General features: G+C 42.5%; 1 protein-coding gene across 1 annotated transcript in view; it reads left to right on the forward strand.

Annotated features, from left to right (window-relative positions):
• Positions 1–20,000, forward strand: part of LOC308082313 (uncharacterized protein) — a gene marked incomplete at both ends in the record, with an annotated part of 162,441 nt that overhangs the window by 32,750 nt on the left and 109,691 nt on the right. The window contains one exon of the mRNA XM_080424030.1: positions 9,724–9,816. Within this exon, the coding sequence (XP_080280156.1) occupies positions 9,724–9,816 (93 nt within the window). The remainder of the gene's footprint in view (positions 1–9,723; positions 9,817–20,000) is intronic.

A 20,000-nucleotide genomic window follows, 5' to 3' on the forward strand; every position in this document is an offset into this window, starting at 1 on the left:
GTGAATGGCTCAGCCTGAGGGTCAACCATACCGTATTGTGCTCCTTTATCGTCCGTGTCGTCAGGCAGGAAACCTTGTATCTCCACTAACTCGTAAATCAGTGGTTTTCAACCGTTTTCATATCAAGGGTCCATTAGTTATTCGGTATTTGAGCCATGGAAGAGATTTAGACTCTCAGACCCAAAACTTTTAATATTTATTCTATAATATTCTCTAATTATGTAGACTTCAATGCTTAACAATGTTAATGCTAAACAATAATGTAACTCTTGTGAGTGTAAAACGGAACCAAATGGACCCGTAGGGGTCCATTTGGTTTCATGGGGTCCATTTGGTTTCATGTTACACTATCAAGAGTTAAAGATCTATAAGGGTCCATTTGGTTTCATTTTACGCTCTCAAGAGTTAAAGATCTACAGTATAAGGGTCCATTTGGTTACCAACTCTCCATCATTTAGCATGGGGACCAGCTGGAACCCCCTCAAGGACCACTGGTGGTCCCCGGACCGCTGGTTGAAAAGCACTGTCGTAAATTAACGCCACACTTCGTCGCGCAAGAGGGTCGTGCAAAAAAATATGGCGAAAATAGCCGATCTACAAGCTCACAACGCGACGCTTATGAGCTTGTGGATCGGCTATTTTCACTATTTAAGAAACGTCTTGAAAGTGAAAATGGTTAGGTGTGTCTAAGAGAGTATATGGGTCTCAGAAATACATGACGTGTAAAAATAAAGTAAATTGAAGAGTAATACAGGAAAGCTATCCTTATTTTAAATTGCCAGTTTGTTTTATTTTCCTTCCTTTTCCTTCTGCTTTCTTTATTTACCCCTTTTTCTTTTTTCTTTGTATGCATTTTTGTTCGTATATTATTACGTTTTTGTTTAATAAAAACGATGCAGGATGAATTAAACACGTGAAGGAACATTTTATGATATTATGTATCAAACGGAACCTCCAATAAAGTGTGTCTAAAGAGCCAAACAATAACTGCATTGGATCCAATGAAAAGGTTATTTTCTTTTTTTTTATCCATTTCCTGAAGAGTAACGTTTATTTGGGGGACTTACAAGTTTTACACCCGACAGCGACGATATTCAAGAGCTCCTTGTAAACAAGCATTGCTCCTACAGTCCTGAGGGCCTTCTGGCTCTGTTTTGTGAGGCCTGCGTCTCCACAAGGCTGCTGAGCAGTGGTGTAAAGTAACTAAAGTACATTTACTCAAGTACTGTACTTAAGTACAATTTCGAGGTACTTTTACTTTACTGGAGTATTTCCAATTGTCTATACTTTTACTTCTACTCCACTACTGTACATCTCAGAGGCAAATGTTGTACTTTTACTCCGCTACAATTATTTGAAAACTTTAGTTACTAGTTACTAATTATAAAACATACATTAACCACTTCAGCCCTATTTTATACCTAGGCTATTTTAAAATAGCCGATGAGCTTGTAGATCTGCTATTTTCAAACATTTTAGTACTTTTACTTTTGGTACTTTAAGTACATTTGGATACCAATACTTTTGTACTTTTACTAAAGTCAATTTTGAATTCCGGACTTTCACTTGTAACAGAGTACTTCTTCATTGCAGTATTGATACTTTTACTTAAGTAAACCATTTGAGTACTTTTTCCACCACTGCTGCTGAGAGTCTGGACAGCTTGCAGCTCTGGGTATATTATGATCTGCCTGGATGCTTTATGCTAAGTGCATTGGACAGCTCTTTTGTCCGTGCCGTATTCAGAGCATGGAGGTCGTTGAAAAGTACTTTCTTTTCAACACGAAGGGGGGGGGGGGGGGGGGGGGAGGTGGTAATTAAACTATACGGACTGTAAGGATTTCTTGTTTGTTGTCTTTCTGGTACAGTATAAAGGTCCCGTGAGTGAGCTCACAATAAGCTTATTCTGCTAACTAGATATTGAACCGTGTGAGGGAGGGATATTCTTTTTATTCTGCGTTCCACAGTGGATTTGTTTGCTTAAATAGAGATAGATCTTTATCGATCGATTGGATCGACAAGAGAGCAATCAGCTCTTGTCTTCCAGGTAGAAATCATCTGTCATGTAACATCTCTGTCCCCAAAACCCTTTTCACCTCCCATGTCGTCTCCCTCACTTTCTGTCTGTTTCTCTCTGTCTTTATCCATTTCCCTTTCTTTGTGACGTGAATGTTGTCGACATCGTTTCATTTCCCGGGTTTGGTGAACCCTAACAGCTTTGACCTTTTAACCTTTGGCGCTAATAGAGCGGCACAGAGTGCGGTGCTATGATCTGCTATTTCTTTTTTTAATCGTGAACATTTGAGCACATATATATATATTTTTTTTTTAAAGCGAACATTCTAACTCAAATCTTTGCTTTTGGGGATTCTACAAATGTCTTCTAAATCCTAACAGTTTTTTTTTTTTTTTACGTATTTATATCAGTGGTTCCCAAACCTTTTCATGTCAAGGACCACCCATTTTCACGATTTTTCAAAAATAGCAGATCTACAAGCTCATAGCGCGGCACTCGGTGCCGCGCTATGAGCTTGTATATCTGCTATTTTTGAATAGCCAAAGTATCAAATAATGGTTAAAGTGGTTGCACAGGTGCGTTCCCGGTCTTAATGGGCAAACGTGCCTCCCCTCACCCCTTCACTTCTGCAGCCGTTGTCGTGACACTCATAACCTCCATGTTTGTAATCAGGAATTTCATGGCACATTCTTGAGTCATATTTAATGTATTATTTGGTAAAATACGGAATGGAATAACAGATGTAGAGTATGTCATTCTGCCTAACCTTCAGCATGGGAGCTTTTATTATTATGTTGTGCCAAGAAAACTTTAACACATACTTTGTCTCCCTCAAAGAATAATTCAGGAAAGTTTCTTTTGTGTCTGAAATACAATTCACTGACTGAACTTTTTTCCCCAAGCTGTGCTTAACACTGAGGCTTACATTGGCTCTACGCAGCAACATATGTGCCGTTCAATGAGCATTTCATCCATCTTCAACCTTATCTTCACGTAATTGCTCCTCGCTCATGCTCACTATATCAGGGGTTCTCAAACTTCTTGGCGCTAAGGACCCCCAAACTGATAAATATTTGGCTGCGGACCCCCATCTGAAAATATTTTGTGCCAGGGACCCTCCCAGAAGAGAATATTTATGTTAAAAACATTGAAAATGATTCAAAATGTCCCAAAACAGTGACATCATCGATGAGGATTCCAAGCTAATAGAAACTACAGCCTTTAAAGCCTCCTGTAAAGTTAGGACGCTGAAATAGAAGAAGCTTGAAATCTTGTTTGAAATGACCAAATCTGCCTACCGATGATGTCACTGGTAGGCAGGTTTCTGAACAGTCCACTGAGACACAGAGTGAGTTAGACATGAATGGATGCCATCTTATAATGAACATTAGTGAAGACCAATTATATGAAGATACGTTTGAAAATGAGTGAAGTGGTCCTTCCCTTTAAATTGGCTTATCGACATCCAGGTTTACGCAGAGATCAGGTACTGTAGTCGTGTGTGTTGAGTTGTTCTTAAAGGGATAGTTCACCCCCAAAATTTCTATCGATAACTCACCACTTGGAGCCTTGAATTCATAGGGATTTTTAAAGTTTTTGTTGCATTCCTAAGCCAATAATTTGATGACCGGTGGAGACTCAAAGACTCTCCATTGAGTCTCCTACCGGAGAGGCCGCTGGTCATCAAATTATTGGCTTGGGAATGCAACAAAAACTAAAAAATCCCTAATTCAAGGCTTCATGAGGTGTGTAATTGATAGAAAGTCCTTTTTTTGGTGAACTATCCCTTTAAGCCTCATAGTTCGTTGCCGGCAGGTGTCGCACACCAAAAATAGCCGATCTACAAGACGCGTTGTGAGCTTCTAGATTGACTATTTTTGCCGCTTGTAGATCGGTTATTTCTGCCGCACGACACTGGTGTGCAGCTACGTATTAAACAGGCTTTATGAGCATCCACCACAGAGGATCCATTCATTGATGTGTATTGAGCACGGCTTCAGCCTGATGAGACACTATAGCAGGAATTAAGCGGCTGTACTTTTAATTTAAATATTTATTATTCGTGCTGTGCCAGACGATACTGTTGTAATCCCTCTTGTAACTGTTTGTGTCACAATCCAGGGGATGAAAGGATTACTCACAGGTTTAATGATTAATCAATGCTTTTTTCTTTAATCCACAGGGATTAGCAGAGGATGTATTTGGCTCCTCTATTAAAGGTGTATTTCACTTTACAGCTCTTCTGGGGGTCATTTTAACTTCTACTCAGGCATTTGTTTTTTAAAGCAGTCGATCAGACCCTTCCTATAGCCTATAAACACATTGTACACACTTCAAACTCAACTTTAACTGATGACTGATTCATCTAAAACACACATCCTTGCTTCTAGTGACTGATATGGCAGGGGACTGTGCTTTAATATATATATTGAGGAAGGTGGCGTGTCTGAATGTCAAAATTATACATATTGAATCAAGCAATGTTTTAAATAAATGTCCAGGGTGCGCACAAAAGCCAGAGACGTTAAACGTTTCATGACATAAAATTACATTTTTTTCAAAGTTATTTTTTTTTTAGATTTTGTGACCTCAATTTCACCCCAAAAAAACAGAACTTTGAACATTCAGTGGATTTTCTGTGGTCTGGGGTTTTCTGAATAATCAGGCTCAGAAAAGTGCTGTGATTGGCCCGTGGACTTTGCCATGACTCACTGGAGTGATTCATGGCAAACACCTTTTTGAAGGACCATGATAAAGACTTTTAATGTTTTGTAAACCAGCACGTCATGAAACCTTTGAAATGACCCCAGAAGTGTTTTACAGTGAAATTCCCTCTTATTATCATCTAGCCTTGGTACCTGCAAAGTAACTTTTCTCTGTGACTAACCTTTAGAAAGAGAGCAGAGTGAGTGAGTATGCTTTAGAAAAAATAAGGTTGAATCCGTGTGTGCTCTGTTGTGACTGAGTACTGGAGATTAAAGACGGTTGACCTAACATTTTGGTCATTTGTTGGGGGCGTTCTGATAGCCTGAGGGACAAAGTGTTTCTGTGTCACTCTGTCGTGGCTTTGTGACACCATGCTGTTTGTGACACCATTACTGTAGGCGTTCCACTGAACACATAGAGGCACAAACGGTGATGATGGTGGGAGACCTTTAACGCATTCAATCCGGGAACGCATGTGTGTCATTTTGAATTTTTTTGGGCTATTCAAAAATAGCAGATCTACAAGCTCATAGCTAGATATGAGCTTTTAGATTTTTACTAAAATCTTTGCATCTGGGGGTCCCTGGAAATAAATATGTTTAGATGGGGGGGAGGGGGGGACAAATACATATCATTTTGGGGGTCCTTGACATGAAAAAAGTTTGAGAACCACTCATATTATAGCAACATAAGGGAGTATTTAGAAGACATTTGTAGAATCCCCAGAAGCAAAGATTTGAGTTAAAAATGTGTTTAAAAAAACATATATTCAAAGATTTGCAACATTTTTCAAGATAACAAATAAAAAATAAATAGCCCAAAGTATAAAATAATGGTTATAGCTAAACATCTAAAATGAACACAGTAATGTGTTCCTGGGTTGAATGGGTTAAAATCATTTCAGATCTGCTCAAACTCTCTACTCTGCCTTACAGGCCAAGTGGTTCTAACTTTTTTTTGGGTGTTTTTTGGTAAATTAACTCCTTACTTGATCATCTTAAAGCCTCACACAAAAGCATCAAAAGTAGCAGATCCACAAGCTCGAAACGACACATTTTGAGCTTGTAGATCTGCTACTTTTGTTGTTTTTCAATTTGAATCCTGAAAACGAACAGCTTTGGACTTGTGAGGTTTTCACCCGATAGAGACTAAATATATTGTAGTCTTGCTCTCTCTAGTGTGGTTCTGTTACTTATGTACGTTGACTATATTGTTTATATAGTCCAGTATCCATGTATTGATCTTTTGTGTATTGCATTTACTGTATAACAGTTTATTTTTTTATGAATAATGATTAGCTTTTTATGGTGGTAGATGCATGTGGTACTGTTTAATTGTAGAAGGACAATATCAGTCACCTTAAGCAGGGACATGTGTTTTCAATGAGTCTAACATGGTTAAAATGAAGTTTAAGTTATAATGGGGTTATAAAGGTGCGTGATAAAATGAATACCACATATCGACATAATCAAGCAAACTGTCGGGGGAGCCCACTGGTGTGTAACTCTGAGAGTGTACAAATGGAACCAAATGTATGGTTCCATTTGAGTTATTGGGGTCCTAGAAATTAAAAAGGTTTGAGAACCACTGTGCTACACGAAATGGAACAGAGCCTTCATTAGTATCATTGGTAACACCTGTGAAGGAAGTAAGGAAGGGGCCCAATTTCCGTCCAATATGGTTGCTGTGCATAGAGCATAAAGTAAACAATGTGAGTACTTTTTCCTCCCGTGCCTCTCCCTACATAGATAATTCCACAGCAACAAGACACAACAAGCAGGACATCATTTATTATGCCCCTGATTCAGAGTCATCCGTATTTAGGCCTTCAGATAGCGGATGACACTCCTAAACAGTAAGGTCATGTCATGGTGAAATATTACAGCTGTTCAGGGTGGAAAAACCATGGATGTCACTTCTCTCTTATCTCTGTGCTGCTTACAGTCAGATAATATGCAACAATATTACACCGTATCATCAATGGAGGAGCTGTTTTTTTTTCCCCCTTGACCCAGTACAGTTGGGTTGTGTATTTAATAGCTTTTTCTGATACCAACTGATAGAATAATGTAATATATTCTCTTATTTCAAGTTAAAGAAAAAAGCTACGGTATTAAATTAATACGCTCTACTTTGACCTTAAAGTAATTCCATAAACCTCTTATATCCATATTTTAACTATTGTGTTTTTTCGTGAATTAACGCCCTATTGATCATACTCACACGAAAGCTTCAACAGTAGCAGATCTACAAGCTCGAAACACGGCACAAAGCGCCGCGTTTCGAGATCGTAGATCTGTTACTTTTGCTGTTTTTGAATTTGAATCCTGAAAAGTAAGAGTTTTGGACATGGTTTCCACCCGACAGAAACAATTTTCTTGTAAATGAATACCTTATTTCTACATACAAGACTGTCACACTAAAGTAGAGAAAATAGCCCTTCTACAAAATAGCCGAGATGCTGTCTGTATCTGTCGGCTTTATAGATATTGATCCAAAGTATTATTAATAAGAGCTTTGTGACTGAATAATCAACTACATTAGATCCAGGTTATGTTTTTCTATTTCTTGAAAAGCAAAGGTTTTGGACATAATAGGCCTACAAGGTGTCACTCTCCAACAGTGATGGTAGACTAACTGGATCAGCAAAACCAGTTAGATTCCCCCCCCCCCCCCCCCCCCAGTGTTTATTTTTTCTCTTCTTTCATATCACAGTTTCATTGTTGTAGAACCTTCACATTACAAGAGGTAATGAACCTCAGGACCCAGGACCTTGGGATTGCAGACCAAGCTCTCTTACTGACTACGCCACCGAGCCCACTGTTCCATACATTTTTTCGAGTGTTATTTGAAGCTCCATTTCGTCTCCATTGCAGCTCTCCGCAGCTCTCTACTATCCCTTCTTATTACACGGCTTGGTTGAATGCTTGATTCTGATTGGTCAATCACTGAATTCAGCGGGGTGTTATTTCTGAATAATGACCGATGAGCTCGATAATAGACCTCTGTCTAATCAAGGACTCAGAGCACCTGCTGCGCTGCTTGATTTGATGCCGTATCCAACATGACATCTATATGTAAACAAATGCACAATGTAATTTACAACTAAACGTTGCATTCAAGAATGTTTTTTGAAAACATTTGAAGCGGGAAATGCCAAAATGTATTCTATTTGATCAACACTTCCTTGTTTTCCGAGGCGACCATGTTGCGCTGGACGGACGGCTAGCACAACACTTATGGAATACTTTCATTACCGCAAGGAAATACTTTGTTTTGTTGTAACTTTTGGTTCAATTTATTAATGTATTTATTAAGTAGCCGTGTAATAAGTGTATAATTAAACCCCCGTTAAATTGAATAATCCTGTCGGGGGTTATTTCTCAGCAACGACCGGTGCGCCGTCAATTATCCATTGCATAAAGACCACTACAACCGCAACCCTCCTTTCAAAGTGTAGAGGGTTGCGTTTAACTATCACAGTATGTTCTCAGTATGTTGTTAGTCTCTCATGTGTAGGCTACCAACTGTCACTTATTGTGTGCGGTCGTATGTATTCCTGCATTTTGCACTCCTTGGTTTTAATTATTGCTGTTTTTAATATTGTTTTGTTTTTATGGATACCCATTCCATTCTTGAGAGATCGGCTGAAATATCAAACGTAACCTTCTTCACATCGTCTAAGTGCTCATCACTTTCTCATTTAAATTTTCAAATGACACAGAGTTGAGGTCAGATTGATCGCGTCTCCACTTTTCTCTCTGTCTGGGGAAGTTTTGCATACGTTGAGAAATTCTCCCTCTTTTTCCCTTTTTGGCAGTGTTGTAAAGTTAGTACATTTATTCAGTTTTGTGCTCCTGTTGTGTGCATCTCTTCTCTTTCTTTCTTTCTTTCACCTTTATTTATTCAGGAAGGACAATTGAGAGCCAGCTCTCTTTACCAATGACGCCCTGATTACAGTGTACAAAGCATACAATTTAAACATAAATACATTACAGGATAATAAACATTTCAGAATGTACAAGCACAATTAGAACTCTAGTATTTTAAAGCGATCAAGTCAGATCAAGTTCTCTAATTTTAGAACTGATTGTAGAGAGTTCCACATGTGAGGGGCAAAATAACAAAAGGCTGTCTTACCCAGTTCAGAACTAGCTAAGGGAATTTCTAAAATAAAGTAATCCTGAGAACGGGTGTGGTGATGGCCAACTTTGGGTTCTAATAGGTTGTTAAAATAGTTGGGTATTTTCTTGGGTAAAGCTTTGTAAATATAAATAGTGCAGTGCTGTTCTCGTCTTATAGCCAGTGATGGCCAAACGACCTTTTCGTAAAGCCGGGTAAGAAACCCATCTCCAGTAATAAACCGGAGGGCTGAGTGGTAGACTGCATCAAGTGGCTTTAGTGAGGAGGGAGCAGAATGCATGTAAATAATATCGCCATAATCTAAAACTGATAAGATTGGGGCGTGAATTAACTGTTTTTTTAATTGTTGGAGTCAAAGCAAGCTTTTGTTTCTAAAATGCTAATTTTGTGATGAGTTCTGAGATGAGAGTTTTGAAGGGTAGTTTGTCATCTATCCATATGCCCAGGTATTTGTAGCTGGAGACTCTTTCAATAGGTGTCCCCTCTATAGTGGTTATGTTATTGATAGTTGGAGTAGCATTGTGTTTTCTTGAGAAGACCATGTTAGTTTTTTCGGGATTTAATGAGAGTTTCAGATTGATAAGGGCCTTTTTAAATTTAGCATTGTGTACAGAGTTGTATGGTCATGTTGTGCGTCTCTTCTCTTTAGCATTGTGTACAGAGGAGTGTGCTCATGTTGTGTGTGTCTCTTCTCTTTAGCGTTGTGTACAGAGGAGTGTGCTCATGGACGGTGTGTGTCTCTTCTCTTTATAGCGTTGTGTACAGAGGAGTGTGCTCATGGACGGTGTGTGTCTCTTCTCTTTATAGCGTTGTGTACAGAGGAGTGTGCTCATGTTGTGTGTGTCTCTTCTCTTTAGCGTTGTGTACAGAGGAGTGTGCTCATGGACGGTGTGTGTCTCCAGATACCTGCCAGTGTGAACCAGGCTGGGGTGGAGTGGACTGCTCCAGTGGTGAGTACACGTTATTACTCGCAAACTTACTCCAAAAAACGTGTGTGGTTCTCTAGCCTCGGGAACCCATGCCTTTTTTTTGGGTTTGTTTCAAAAGAGAAAAAGCCTGTGGTAACGTTGCGGGAACTTTGGCCTAGGATTGGGAGGGAACCTTGTATTTTCCTAACCAATCAGAGTGCAGAGGGGCGTCGCTCCAAATTTGGTGACGTACAGTGTTCTGTGCACAGGCCGGGGGGGGGGGGGGGGGCGGCGTCCTTCTAAACATACTTCTAAACATATTAGAAGGACAACGTCAGTCACCAGAACCAAGGACGTGTGTTTTCAATGAATCTAACCTGGTTAAAAGTTTGAAGTTACAATGGGTTTGTATACCAAGGGGGTGTGTCTGATGAAATGAATATCAATTATCTACATATTGAATGGAGCAACTTAGGGTGAAACATAAAAGCCAGAGTAGACGTTAAAATGACGTGTTGTAAAGTGAAATTTAAGTCACATGTTTACAATGACTTTGGCAACCAGGAGACCACTGAACTTTCACGGAATGAATGGGCGATACCACTTTTTTCACATACCAGTAAAAAATGATATTTTTTAATAAAAAAGGGGCCATATTTTTTTTTCACAGTAAAACAATTCATAAATGTAGACATCTAAAAAAATATATTGAAAGCCTTTCTGCCATACCCAGCGCATTCTGCTCTCCAACCTTGCTGTGTGATTTAGTGTGTATACTGTATGCGTGTGTGCGCTCGCGCGTGAGTGCGTGTGCCTGTGGCCAATGCGTGTACGAGGAACAGAGAGAGAAGGCAGAAGGAGAAGTATCATTGTTTCAATCCATGCGTTTATGTTTTTTTCACTTGTCAGCATTAGATACACACTCAGTTCCGTAAGAAGAAATCAATCAATTTTAACGTGGGGACCGATACTCAAAAGGAAACTACAGTAGGCCTATCACATGTATAAATACGCTCAGTATCGATACGCCCATCCCTATAGCTCATGGTCGATTCAAAGAGGTTGCGTCGGCAGGGATAACGGTATGTCACCTTTAGCCAAATACCGTTTCAAGAGGAGCTTAACATTAGAATGGTGCTCTAAATGCACTTATTTGTCAAAAAATTGTCTATGGTCCCACACTATAGCTTGGCATTGGGAAAGATTAAACTGGCAAAAAAATGCAAAGGTACTGAATGGGGGGCTTACGTCTACGACAGAGAGATGGAGACAGAGATAATGTAAGCTTCAGTATGCTAAACCTGAAATAGCTTAGACGAGAGGAAATGCATTCCATTCCATGAAATATGATGGTGTCAGTTTCAGGACAACAAGATCACATATGCCCCATTATGCAAGTATAAAAAGAGTAACATTCTACATACATTGTGGTTTAATCATTTCAACCTGCGGTGACCCCCTCATCAAAGTGTACATGGTTTAAGTGGTTACATAAAGGAGAGCTGACATAAACACAGACTCCATTAGAATGTTGATTAGCATATTTAAGTGCATTTGGCTAGATCTCCAGTGCATTTCTCTAATACTTTACTCATGTTTTTATATGAATTTGTCCTTCTGGCCCAAATCCTCCATATTCCTCCCTTCATTTAGTGATGAGGTCAAGGCCTTTTGCGTTGACTCTTCAAAGCTCTCATCGCACACTGCTAATGTGACTAAGTGATTGACCAACACACTCTCACCGCCAAAACGGCCTATAGTGACTATGATGTAACAATAAACCTGATTCTGACCCCATGGAGCCTTGAATTCATGGAGATTTTTTTTTAAAATCGCATTCCTAAGTCAATAATTTGATAACCAGCGGAGACTCAAAGAGTCTCCATTTGAGTCTCCTACCAGAGACTCCGCCGGTCATCAAAATAACGCTCTTTGTAGCGGGGGTCTAGGATCGTTGCCAAGTAGTACAATGGTAGCCTGGTTCCAAACCACAGACCCCGCCCACTCTCTGAGTGGACTGCCTCTTGGTCTGGTGTTGAAATGTGAGCCTAGGATATCTTTGATACCCTCCAGTACCGTCCAATGAGAGTCGGAGGTGGGGGTGGGTCTAACGACAAGCCAATCAGCGAATATCTGCTAAAACAAGCTGTGCGATGACGTCAGATGTAGGCGGATCCGTGGATCTCTTGTGATTGGTTTAGGGACATTCTAATCCCCTCCCCCTTGCAATTGCCGACACTGCAGCCAATTTCAGACTGAAGCTCCACGCTGCTTCAGGCTGATAATCAGGCTGGTACTATGGCTCAGTGAAAACTCTATCAAATATGTCAGTCACATACCCTAGGTGAGGTTGGTGAAAGGGCCTTTCTTTGTGGAGTTTGCATGTTCTTCCCGTGTCCCCCAGGGTAGATACCCTCACAAAAAAAAAAACATGCACTAATCCTAGTCTCTATACTGCTAGGAACTGGTTGGACACGTGTTCCTTCCAGGCACTACGTCCTACCGGGGAAAGAAGCAGCCTATCAAGTGATAAGAAGCGGCCTGCTCACACACATTGAAGGAAGCATGAGCTCAGTTTGGGGTTCTCCCCAGGCTGGCAGAGGGAGAGTAGCGCCCAGGATTACAAGCTTAGGCAATTGGCACTGGGTGAAAGAAATGGGTTACAAAAATCGTGGGATAAAAAAAAATGAAATAAAAAATCACAGTCACCACTTCTAGTAGCTTCTTTGAGGTGCCAACCCCACTGTCTTACTCAGGAAATGTTCTAGTGCTACAATTGGTGGAATCATGTCGGCTGCAGTAGCCAAATGAGAACTTATCTCTCTGGTTATAAAAGTGTGTAGGATAGCAGACATTTAAAAACAAATCACTTGTTAGAAAGAGGAAGTTAATAGCTTCATTTTGATGCCATGTGTCATTGGCTAGCTTCAGCCGTGTGACAGCTAGCGTTGAAAGTTTTTTTTCCCACGCCCTTTTTCTGGGGCTGGTTGTCACATCAACTGATCAACATTGTGGTCTTTTTTTGTTTTGCTGTTGGTAGTCATGACTGCCAGCTCCCACCTGATGTCGTGTGGGAGCTCCGACAGCTCCAGACCGTACTGAGCAACCGCTCGCTTGCATAAGGTCAAATTACACACGAGTGTGTAATTTGACTTCTGGAGGAACTCTGAACTGCCTGACCCACCTAGACAGCTTGAGTATATTTTCTTGTATTAGCAGGTTGCTTTAAGTAGCTGTACTTTGCTCCAAAGTATCAGTGTTGTATAGTTGGTTTAGCTTAAAATTAGTTTGTTATTTTTTGATTAGCCTATTGTTAGGTCTCAGCTGACAGCCCCATTAAAGGCAGTTTCACCTGAACCAGCTCTATAGTCTTGGATAAATAGGGGAGGAGCCTACTTAGTCTGAAGGTGTTTATAAGTGTGTCCAGGAACAGTGTTTCTTCAGTGTGTAATTTGACTTCTGGAGGAACTCTGAACTGCCTGACCCACCTAGACAGCTTGAGTATATTTTCTTGTATTAGCAGGTTGCTTTAAGTAGCTGTACTTTGCTCCAAAGTATCAGTGTTGTATAGTTGGTTTAGCTTAAAATTAGTTTGTTATTTTTTGATTAGCCTATTGTTAGGTCTCAGCTGACAGCCCCATTAAAGGCAGTTTCACCTGAACCAGCTCTATAGTCTTGGATAAATAGGGGAGGAGCCTACTTAGTCTGAAGGTGTTTATAAGTGTGTCCAGGAACAGTGTTTCTTCAGTGTGTAATTTGACTTCTGGAGGAACTCTGAACTGCCTGACCCACCTAGACAGCTTGAGTATATTTTCTTGTATTAGCAGGTTGCTTTAAGTAGCTGTACTTTGCTCCAAAGTATCAGTGTTGTATAGTTGGTTTAGCTTAAAATTAGTTTGTTATTTTTTGATTAGCCTATTGTTAGGTCTCAGCTGACAGCCCCATTAAAGGCAGTTTCACCTGAACCAGCTCTATAGTCTTGGATAAATAGGGGAGGAGCCTACTTAGTCTGAAGGTGTTTATAAGTGTGTCCAGGAACAGTGTTTCTTCAGTGTGTAATTTGACTTCTGGAGGAACTCTGAACTGCCTGACCCACCTAGACAGCTTGAGTATATTTTCTTGTATTAGCAGGTTGCTTTAAGTAGCTGTACTTTGCTCCAAAGTATCAGTGTTGTATAGTTGGTTTAGCTTAAAATTAGTTTGTTATTTTTTGATTAGCCTATTGTTAGGTCTCAGCTGACAGCCCCATTAAAGGCAGTTTCACCTGAACCAGCTCTATAGTCTTGGATAAATAGGGGAGGAGCCTACTTAGTCTGAAGGTGTTTATAAGTGTGTCCAGGAACAGTGTTTCTTCAGTGTGTAATTTGACTTCTGGAGGAACTCTGAACTGCCTGACCCACCTAGACAGCTTGAGTATATTTTCTTGTATTAGCAGGTTGCTTTAAGTAGCTGTACTTTGCTCCAAAGTATCAGTGTTGTATAGTTGGTTTAGCTTAAAATTAGTTTGTTATTTTTTGATTAGCCTATTGTTAGGTCTCAGCTGACAGCCCCATTAAAGGCAGTTTCACCTGAACCAGCTCTATAGTCTTGGATAAATAGGGGAGGAGCCTACTTAGTCTGAAGGTGTTTATAAGTGTGTCCAGGAACAGTGTTTCTTCAGTGTGTAATTTGACTTCTGGAGGAACTCTGAACTGCCTGACCCACCTAGACAGCTTGAGTATATTTTCTTGTATTAGCAGGTTGCTTTAAGTAGCTGTACTTTGCTCCAAAGTATCAGTGTTGTATAGTTGGTTTAGCTTAAAATTAGTTTGTTATTTTTTGATTAGCCTATTGTTAGGTCTCAGCTGACAGCCCCATTAAAGGCAGTTTCACCTGAACCAGCTCTATAGTCTTCGATAAATAGGGGAGGAGCCTACACTCCTCGCAGGCGATTAGCAATCAGTTGAAGTGGCCTTAAATACTTGCTCTGAAAGCGTCAGCTTTTAAGCGGCGGCCAGCAACCGAAGGCCAGGCGACCAAAGGCGACAGGCGACTTTGTCAAAATCCGACTTAGTCAATTTACGGCCTTCCACATTGAGTGCTTCTTCTCTTCATAAGCAGCAACAGTGTTTAGTGATATATAGTAGTGTGATAGTAGTAGTACTTATAGTAGTGTGTATATGTTTAGTGATCTACGATGTGTTTTCTTCCTATTCCTGTCCTCTCCTCTTCCTGGTGGTCGCAAAAACACTGGGTTACACCCAGATGTCGCGATACAACTAATCTAATATATCCTACTCTTTCCACTCACGTCGAGCAAGTGGTAACGGGAGGGCTTTGGAATTGCCACTCGGCTGTGGTGGAAGGCAAATCTGCTTTCATCTCAGCCTACGCAGCCTTGCTCTCCCTTAACTTCCTTGCTCTGACTGAGACCTGGATCAGACCAGAAAACACTGCTACGCCCGCGGCTCTGTCAGATGTGTACTCTTTCTCTCACACTCCCAGAGCCGTGCGGACAGGTGGTGGGGCTGGTCTGCTAATTTCCAGAAAATGGAAATACTCTCCTGTTTCACTGTCACAATTCTCTCCTACCTCATTTGAATTTCATGTGGTCACTGTCTCTCATCCAGTCAAGCTCACCATTGCAGTTGTTTATCGCCCACCCGGCCCTGCTGGTGGCTTCCTGGAGGAGCTGGACAATCTAGTCTCCCACTTCCCTGTCGATGGCTCTGGATTCATCCTTCTGGGTGACTTCAACCTCCCGACTGAGAAGCAGCTAGACCCACTACTTTCGTTTCTCGCCGCCTTTGACCTAGTTATTTGCCCATCTCCTCCTACCCATGAGGCGGGCAACCAACTGGACCTGATTTTCACCAGAGGCTGCTCTATTGCTAACCTGTCTGTCACTCCTCTTTCCAGTGAAAAGGGTAAGAAACTCTCTGATCACTACTTCATGTCCTACTCTCTCTCTCTCTCCTCTCCCCCCTCACAGCCCCTCCCTACCCACATGATTGCCTCACGTCACAATCTTCGCTCACTTTCCTCCACTGTTCTTTCCTCCTCTGTTCTCTCTGCTCTCCCTGCCCCTGAATCCTTTGCTCTTCTATCCCCTGATACCGCCACAGATCTTCTTTTCTCTACTCTATCCTCTTCTCTCGACCATCTCTGTCCCCTCACCACCAGGCCTGCACGCCAAACTCCACCTGCCCCCTGGTTGTCGGACTCAGTGCGGACTGAGAGACGGAGCCTGAGAGCGGCTGAGCGCAAATGGAGAAATGGCAACCTCCTGGAGGACCTTCTCACCTTCCAATCTCTCATTTCTACTTTTTCCTCCTCTCTATCAGCTGCTAAAGCTGCTTTTTTCTGCACTAAAATTCAGGCTTCTGCTTCCAACCCTAAAAAACTCTTTGAAACTTTCTCCTCTCTCCTGCAACCACCACCCCCTCCTCCCTCCTCGTCCCTCCTCCCCGACGATTTCGCCAACTTCTTTGACAAGAAGGTGAACGATATCCGATCCTCCTTCCCTCCTCCCCCGGCTGGTGCCCTGCGCACTACCCACACCCGTCTGCCTGCCACCCCCCCCTCTCTACCCTCATCTACTCCTCTCCCCCCCCCCATCCCCTCTCTATCCCACTTCTCTCCCCTCTCCCCTAACGAGGTCCTTCTCCTTATTACCTCTAGTCGCCCCACCTCATGCTCTCTGGACCCGGTCCCATCCACTCTGTTGCAGTCTATTGCACCTGAACTTCTTCCCTTCTTAACCCACCTTATTAACACCTCTCTGACATCTGGCTACTTTCCCTCTACTTTCAAGACTGCCAGAGTCACCCCCCTCCTGAAGAAACCGACACTTGACCCCTCTGAGATCAAGAACTACAGACCGGTTTCCCTTCTATCCTTCCTATCTAAAACTCTCGAACGTGCTGTCTTTAAACAACTGTCCTTCTATCTCCACCAGAACGACCTCCTGGACTCCAACCAGTCTGGGTTCAAAGTGGGTCACTCGACAGAGACTGCCCTCCTGGCAGTGACGGAGTCGCTCCATGCCGCTAGAGCGAACTCTCTCTCCTCCGTTCTGATACTCCTGGACCTGTCTGCAGCGTTCGACACGGTGAACCATCAGATCCTCCTCTCCACCCTCGAGGGGATGGGTGTCTCAGGCTCTGCACTCTCCCTGTTTGCATCCTACCTGACGGGTCGCTCCTACCAGGTGATGCTGAGAGGGTCTGTGTCAGAACCACACAGGCTCACAACTGGGGTTCCCCAAGGCTCGGTTCTGGGTCCTCTTCTTTTCTCTCTCTACACTACATCTCTGGGTGCTGTGTGCTGTGGGTGCTATGCCGATGACACCCAGCTAATTCTCTCATTCCCCCCCTCTGATACCCAGGTGGAGACACGCATTGCTGCTTGTCTGGCTGACATCTCGGAGTGGATGTCGACAAACCACCTGAAGCTCAACCTGGACAAGACCGAGCTGATGTTCCTCCCGGGGAAGGGCTGTCCGCACCGAGACATGGCCATCACCATTGATAATGCTGTGGTGACCTCAACTCGGACTGCGAAGAATCTGGGTGTGACCCTGGACGATCAACTGACGTTCTCGGCAAACATCGCATCAGTGACGAGGTCCTGCAGATTCCTGCTCTACAACATCAGGAGGATTCGCCCCTTCCTCACGGAGAAGGCAGCCCAGGTGCTCATCCAGGCTCTCGTCATCTCCCGCCTGGACTACTGCAACTCCCTCCTTGCTGGTGCTCCGGCATCTGCCATCAAACCCCTGGAGCTTGTTCAGAAAGCTGCGGCTCGTCTGGTGTTCAACCGCCCCAAGTTCTCCCACACAACCATCCTTCTCCGCTCTCTACACTGGCTCCCCGTAGCGGCTCGCATCCAGTTCAAAACCCTGGTGCTAGCCTATAGGGCAGTGAAAGGAACAGCTCCTTCCTCCTTCTTTTCTGTTCTGGCCCCACAGTGGTGGAATGAACTTCCCACTGATGTTAGGACAGCAGAGTCACTGCCCATATTTCGCCGCAGGCTGAAAACTCACCTCTTCAGGAAACACTACCCTTCCTCTCTGCCTGACCTACTTGTTGTTAACTAGTTGTACGAACGCTTGTTTTCTATTGCTGTATTGTTTATTGGATTATTGGATTGTTTATTGGATCTTGTTTAGTCGATTCACTTATTTGTTTTAGCTCATGCTCATTTGATTTAGCTATTTTGTCTCATCTGTTTAAGGAAATAGGTAGCTGATATATTGCACTTTTACCTTAGCGCTAGGTATACTCTTGGTTGCTTGTTTTTGCAGATAATGAACTAAAGACTTCTGGTGATTAGTAGTTTTCGTTCCCTACCTATGTTGAATACACTTATTGTAAGTCGCTTTGGATAAAAGCGTCTGCTAAATGACTGTAATGTAATGTAATGTAATGTCTTCAGACTAGGACTTAAGTCCAAGATGTAGAGGTCATCACCTGCGACGAATCCAAAGAGGACGATGCAATCTCCCACCATGCAACAGCACATCTTAAAGATTGATCGGGGGCCTTCCCACTTGAGCTCAACCTTCTTCCAGGAGAAGGTGTCTGGGTTGAATTTCCACAGGTCATTTAAGGACTGGCTCCTGTGGCCTTCACCACCAGATATGTACAGCTCTCCATTGTAGGCAAAGGCTGAATGACCACAGCGTAGTTCTGGAAGAAGCTGTGCAGAAGGCGTGCTCAGCCAGCAGTCGGTCTCTGTGTCAAACACTCTGATTGTATTGTAGTAATCCCAGTCCCTTGGGCGGGCATGGGTACATCGGCCCCCAAATACAAACATCTTTGTCCCAATGATGGTGGCAGAGTCATATTGTGAAACGGGTGGCGGAGTGCCTCTGGTGTTAATTAAAGCCCAGACCATCGTGGTGGTGTCCAACTTATAGATGTCATATAGACGCTTGAGCAACCCTCCATAGACATACATGACCTTCCCCAAGACACAGGCTGAGTTAGTCCCCCACGCCTCCTGAATAGACATCCCAGACGTCTTCGGCTTGAACCATCTGTGGGTGTCGACATTGAACGCATACAGCCCAATACGGTACGTAAACCCACCCCAGACGTAGATGATATCTTCTATAAACACAGCTGTGTAGTCCATACACAAGAAGGGACGCTCATATTCGCGTTCACTTGTTCCAGTCGTCACTGGGGGCAACTGCATCCAGCGTAAAGACACAGTGTTGAAGACGTGCACACAAATCTGATCCATATTGTTGCAATGGCCATGTAGAAAGGTGTACACCTTGTTCCCCACTGCAACAGCTGTTGCATCATAGTGTACCTTTGGTCTTCCTTTCACACTGTGATGTACACTCCAGCAGAACATTTCGTACACAAGGTTGGTTCTCGGGAGACTGGCCCTCTAACACGATGTGGTCCTAATGTGCACGCTATCACTTATGTTCTTTCAGTGGCACAAATGGCACATAAGGCTTGGCCAATCCACAAAGCTGTTAAGGTCGGGTTGACCAATCAAGGAAGCTAATTACTGTAGATCTCCCTAATATGGTGAATTGAATTCAATCGCCTGGGCCACACAGCAGGCAGTCTGTTCAGCAGTGTTGACAAATAATTCTCAGAGGAAGTTGTTACAGTCAGCTGGATTTAAAAAAGCTGCCAAATGACATTTTGTCCCTAAATTATGCAGACAGCGTTACCTCTGACAAATTTGTTTAATTAATGATTGGTTTTAAAGGACATGGTTCCTATGATGTCATTGTGATGTTATTGCGTGATGACGTCGTTACATAGATTAACCAATTGTGGCGTTACTCCAACTGACTGCCGTCTGGAAGATCATAGGACCACAATGGAAACAAGTCCCCAGGACTTTTTTAAATCCTTTTAGCCTATGCTTTACTGGCCTACTGCTATATGGCACATTTCCAAAAAAGATTTTACCTGTGAGCACACTACAAGTAAACTGTTCCATTTTCCCTTTTCAAAAGTTTTCGAAATGTGTCACAAAACCATTCGAAAGTAGCAGAAAGTAACAGTGTGAGGACTTCTCTTCCTTCAGTCTTCGGTCAAACTGCAAAATTGGTATCCTTCTCATTTTAACATGTTATATTTAGGCAAATACAGCTAGCTCCATTGGATCCTCAAACTTTCTTCTAAACCAGCTACGTAACTTCAGCAAAGGGGGGTGGAGTTGGCTCCAGGCTCCACCCCCTTTTGACCTCCAACCTCATTGTGAGCTTGGAGGTC

The sequence above is a fragment of the Gymnoscopelus braueri genome, assembly GCF_963280865.1.
Source record: "Gymnoscopelus braueri genome assembly, chromosome: 1".
Classification (NCBI taxonomy): Eukaryota; Metazoa; Chordata; class Actinopteri; order Myctophiformes; family Myctophidae; genus Gymnoscopelus; species Gymnoscopelus braueri.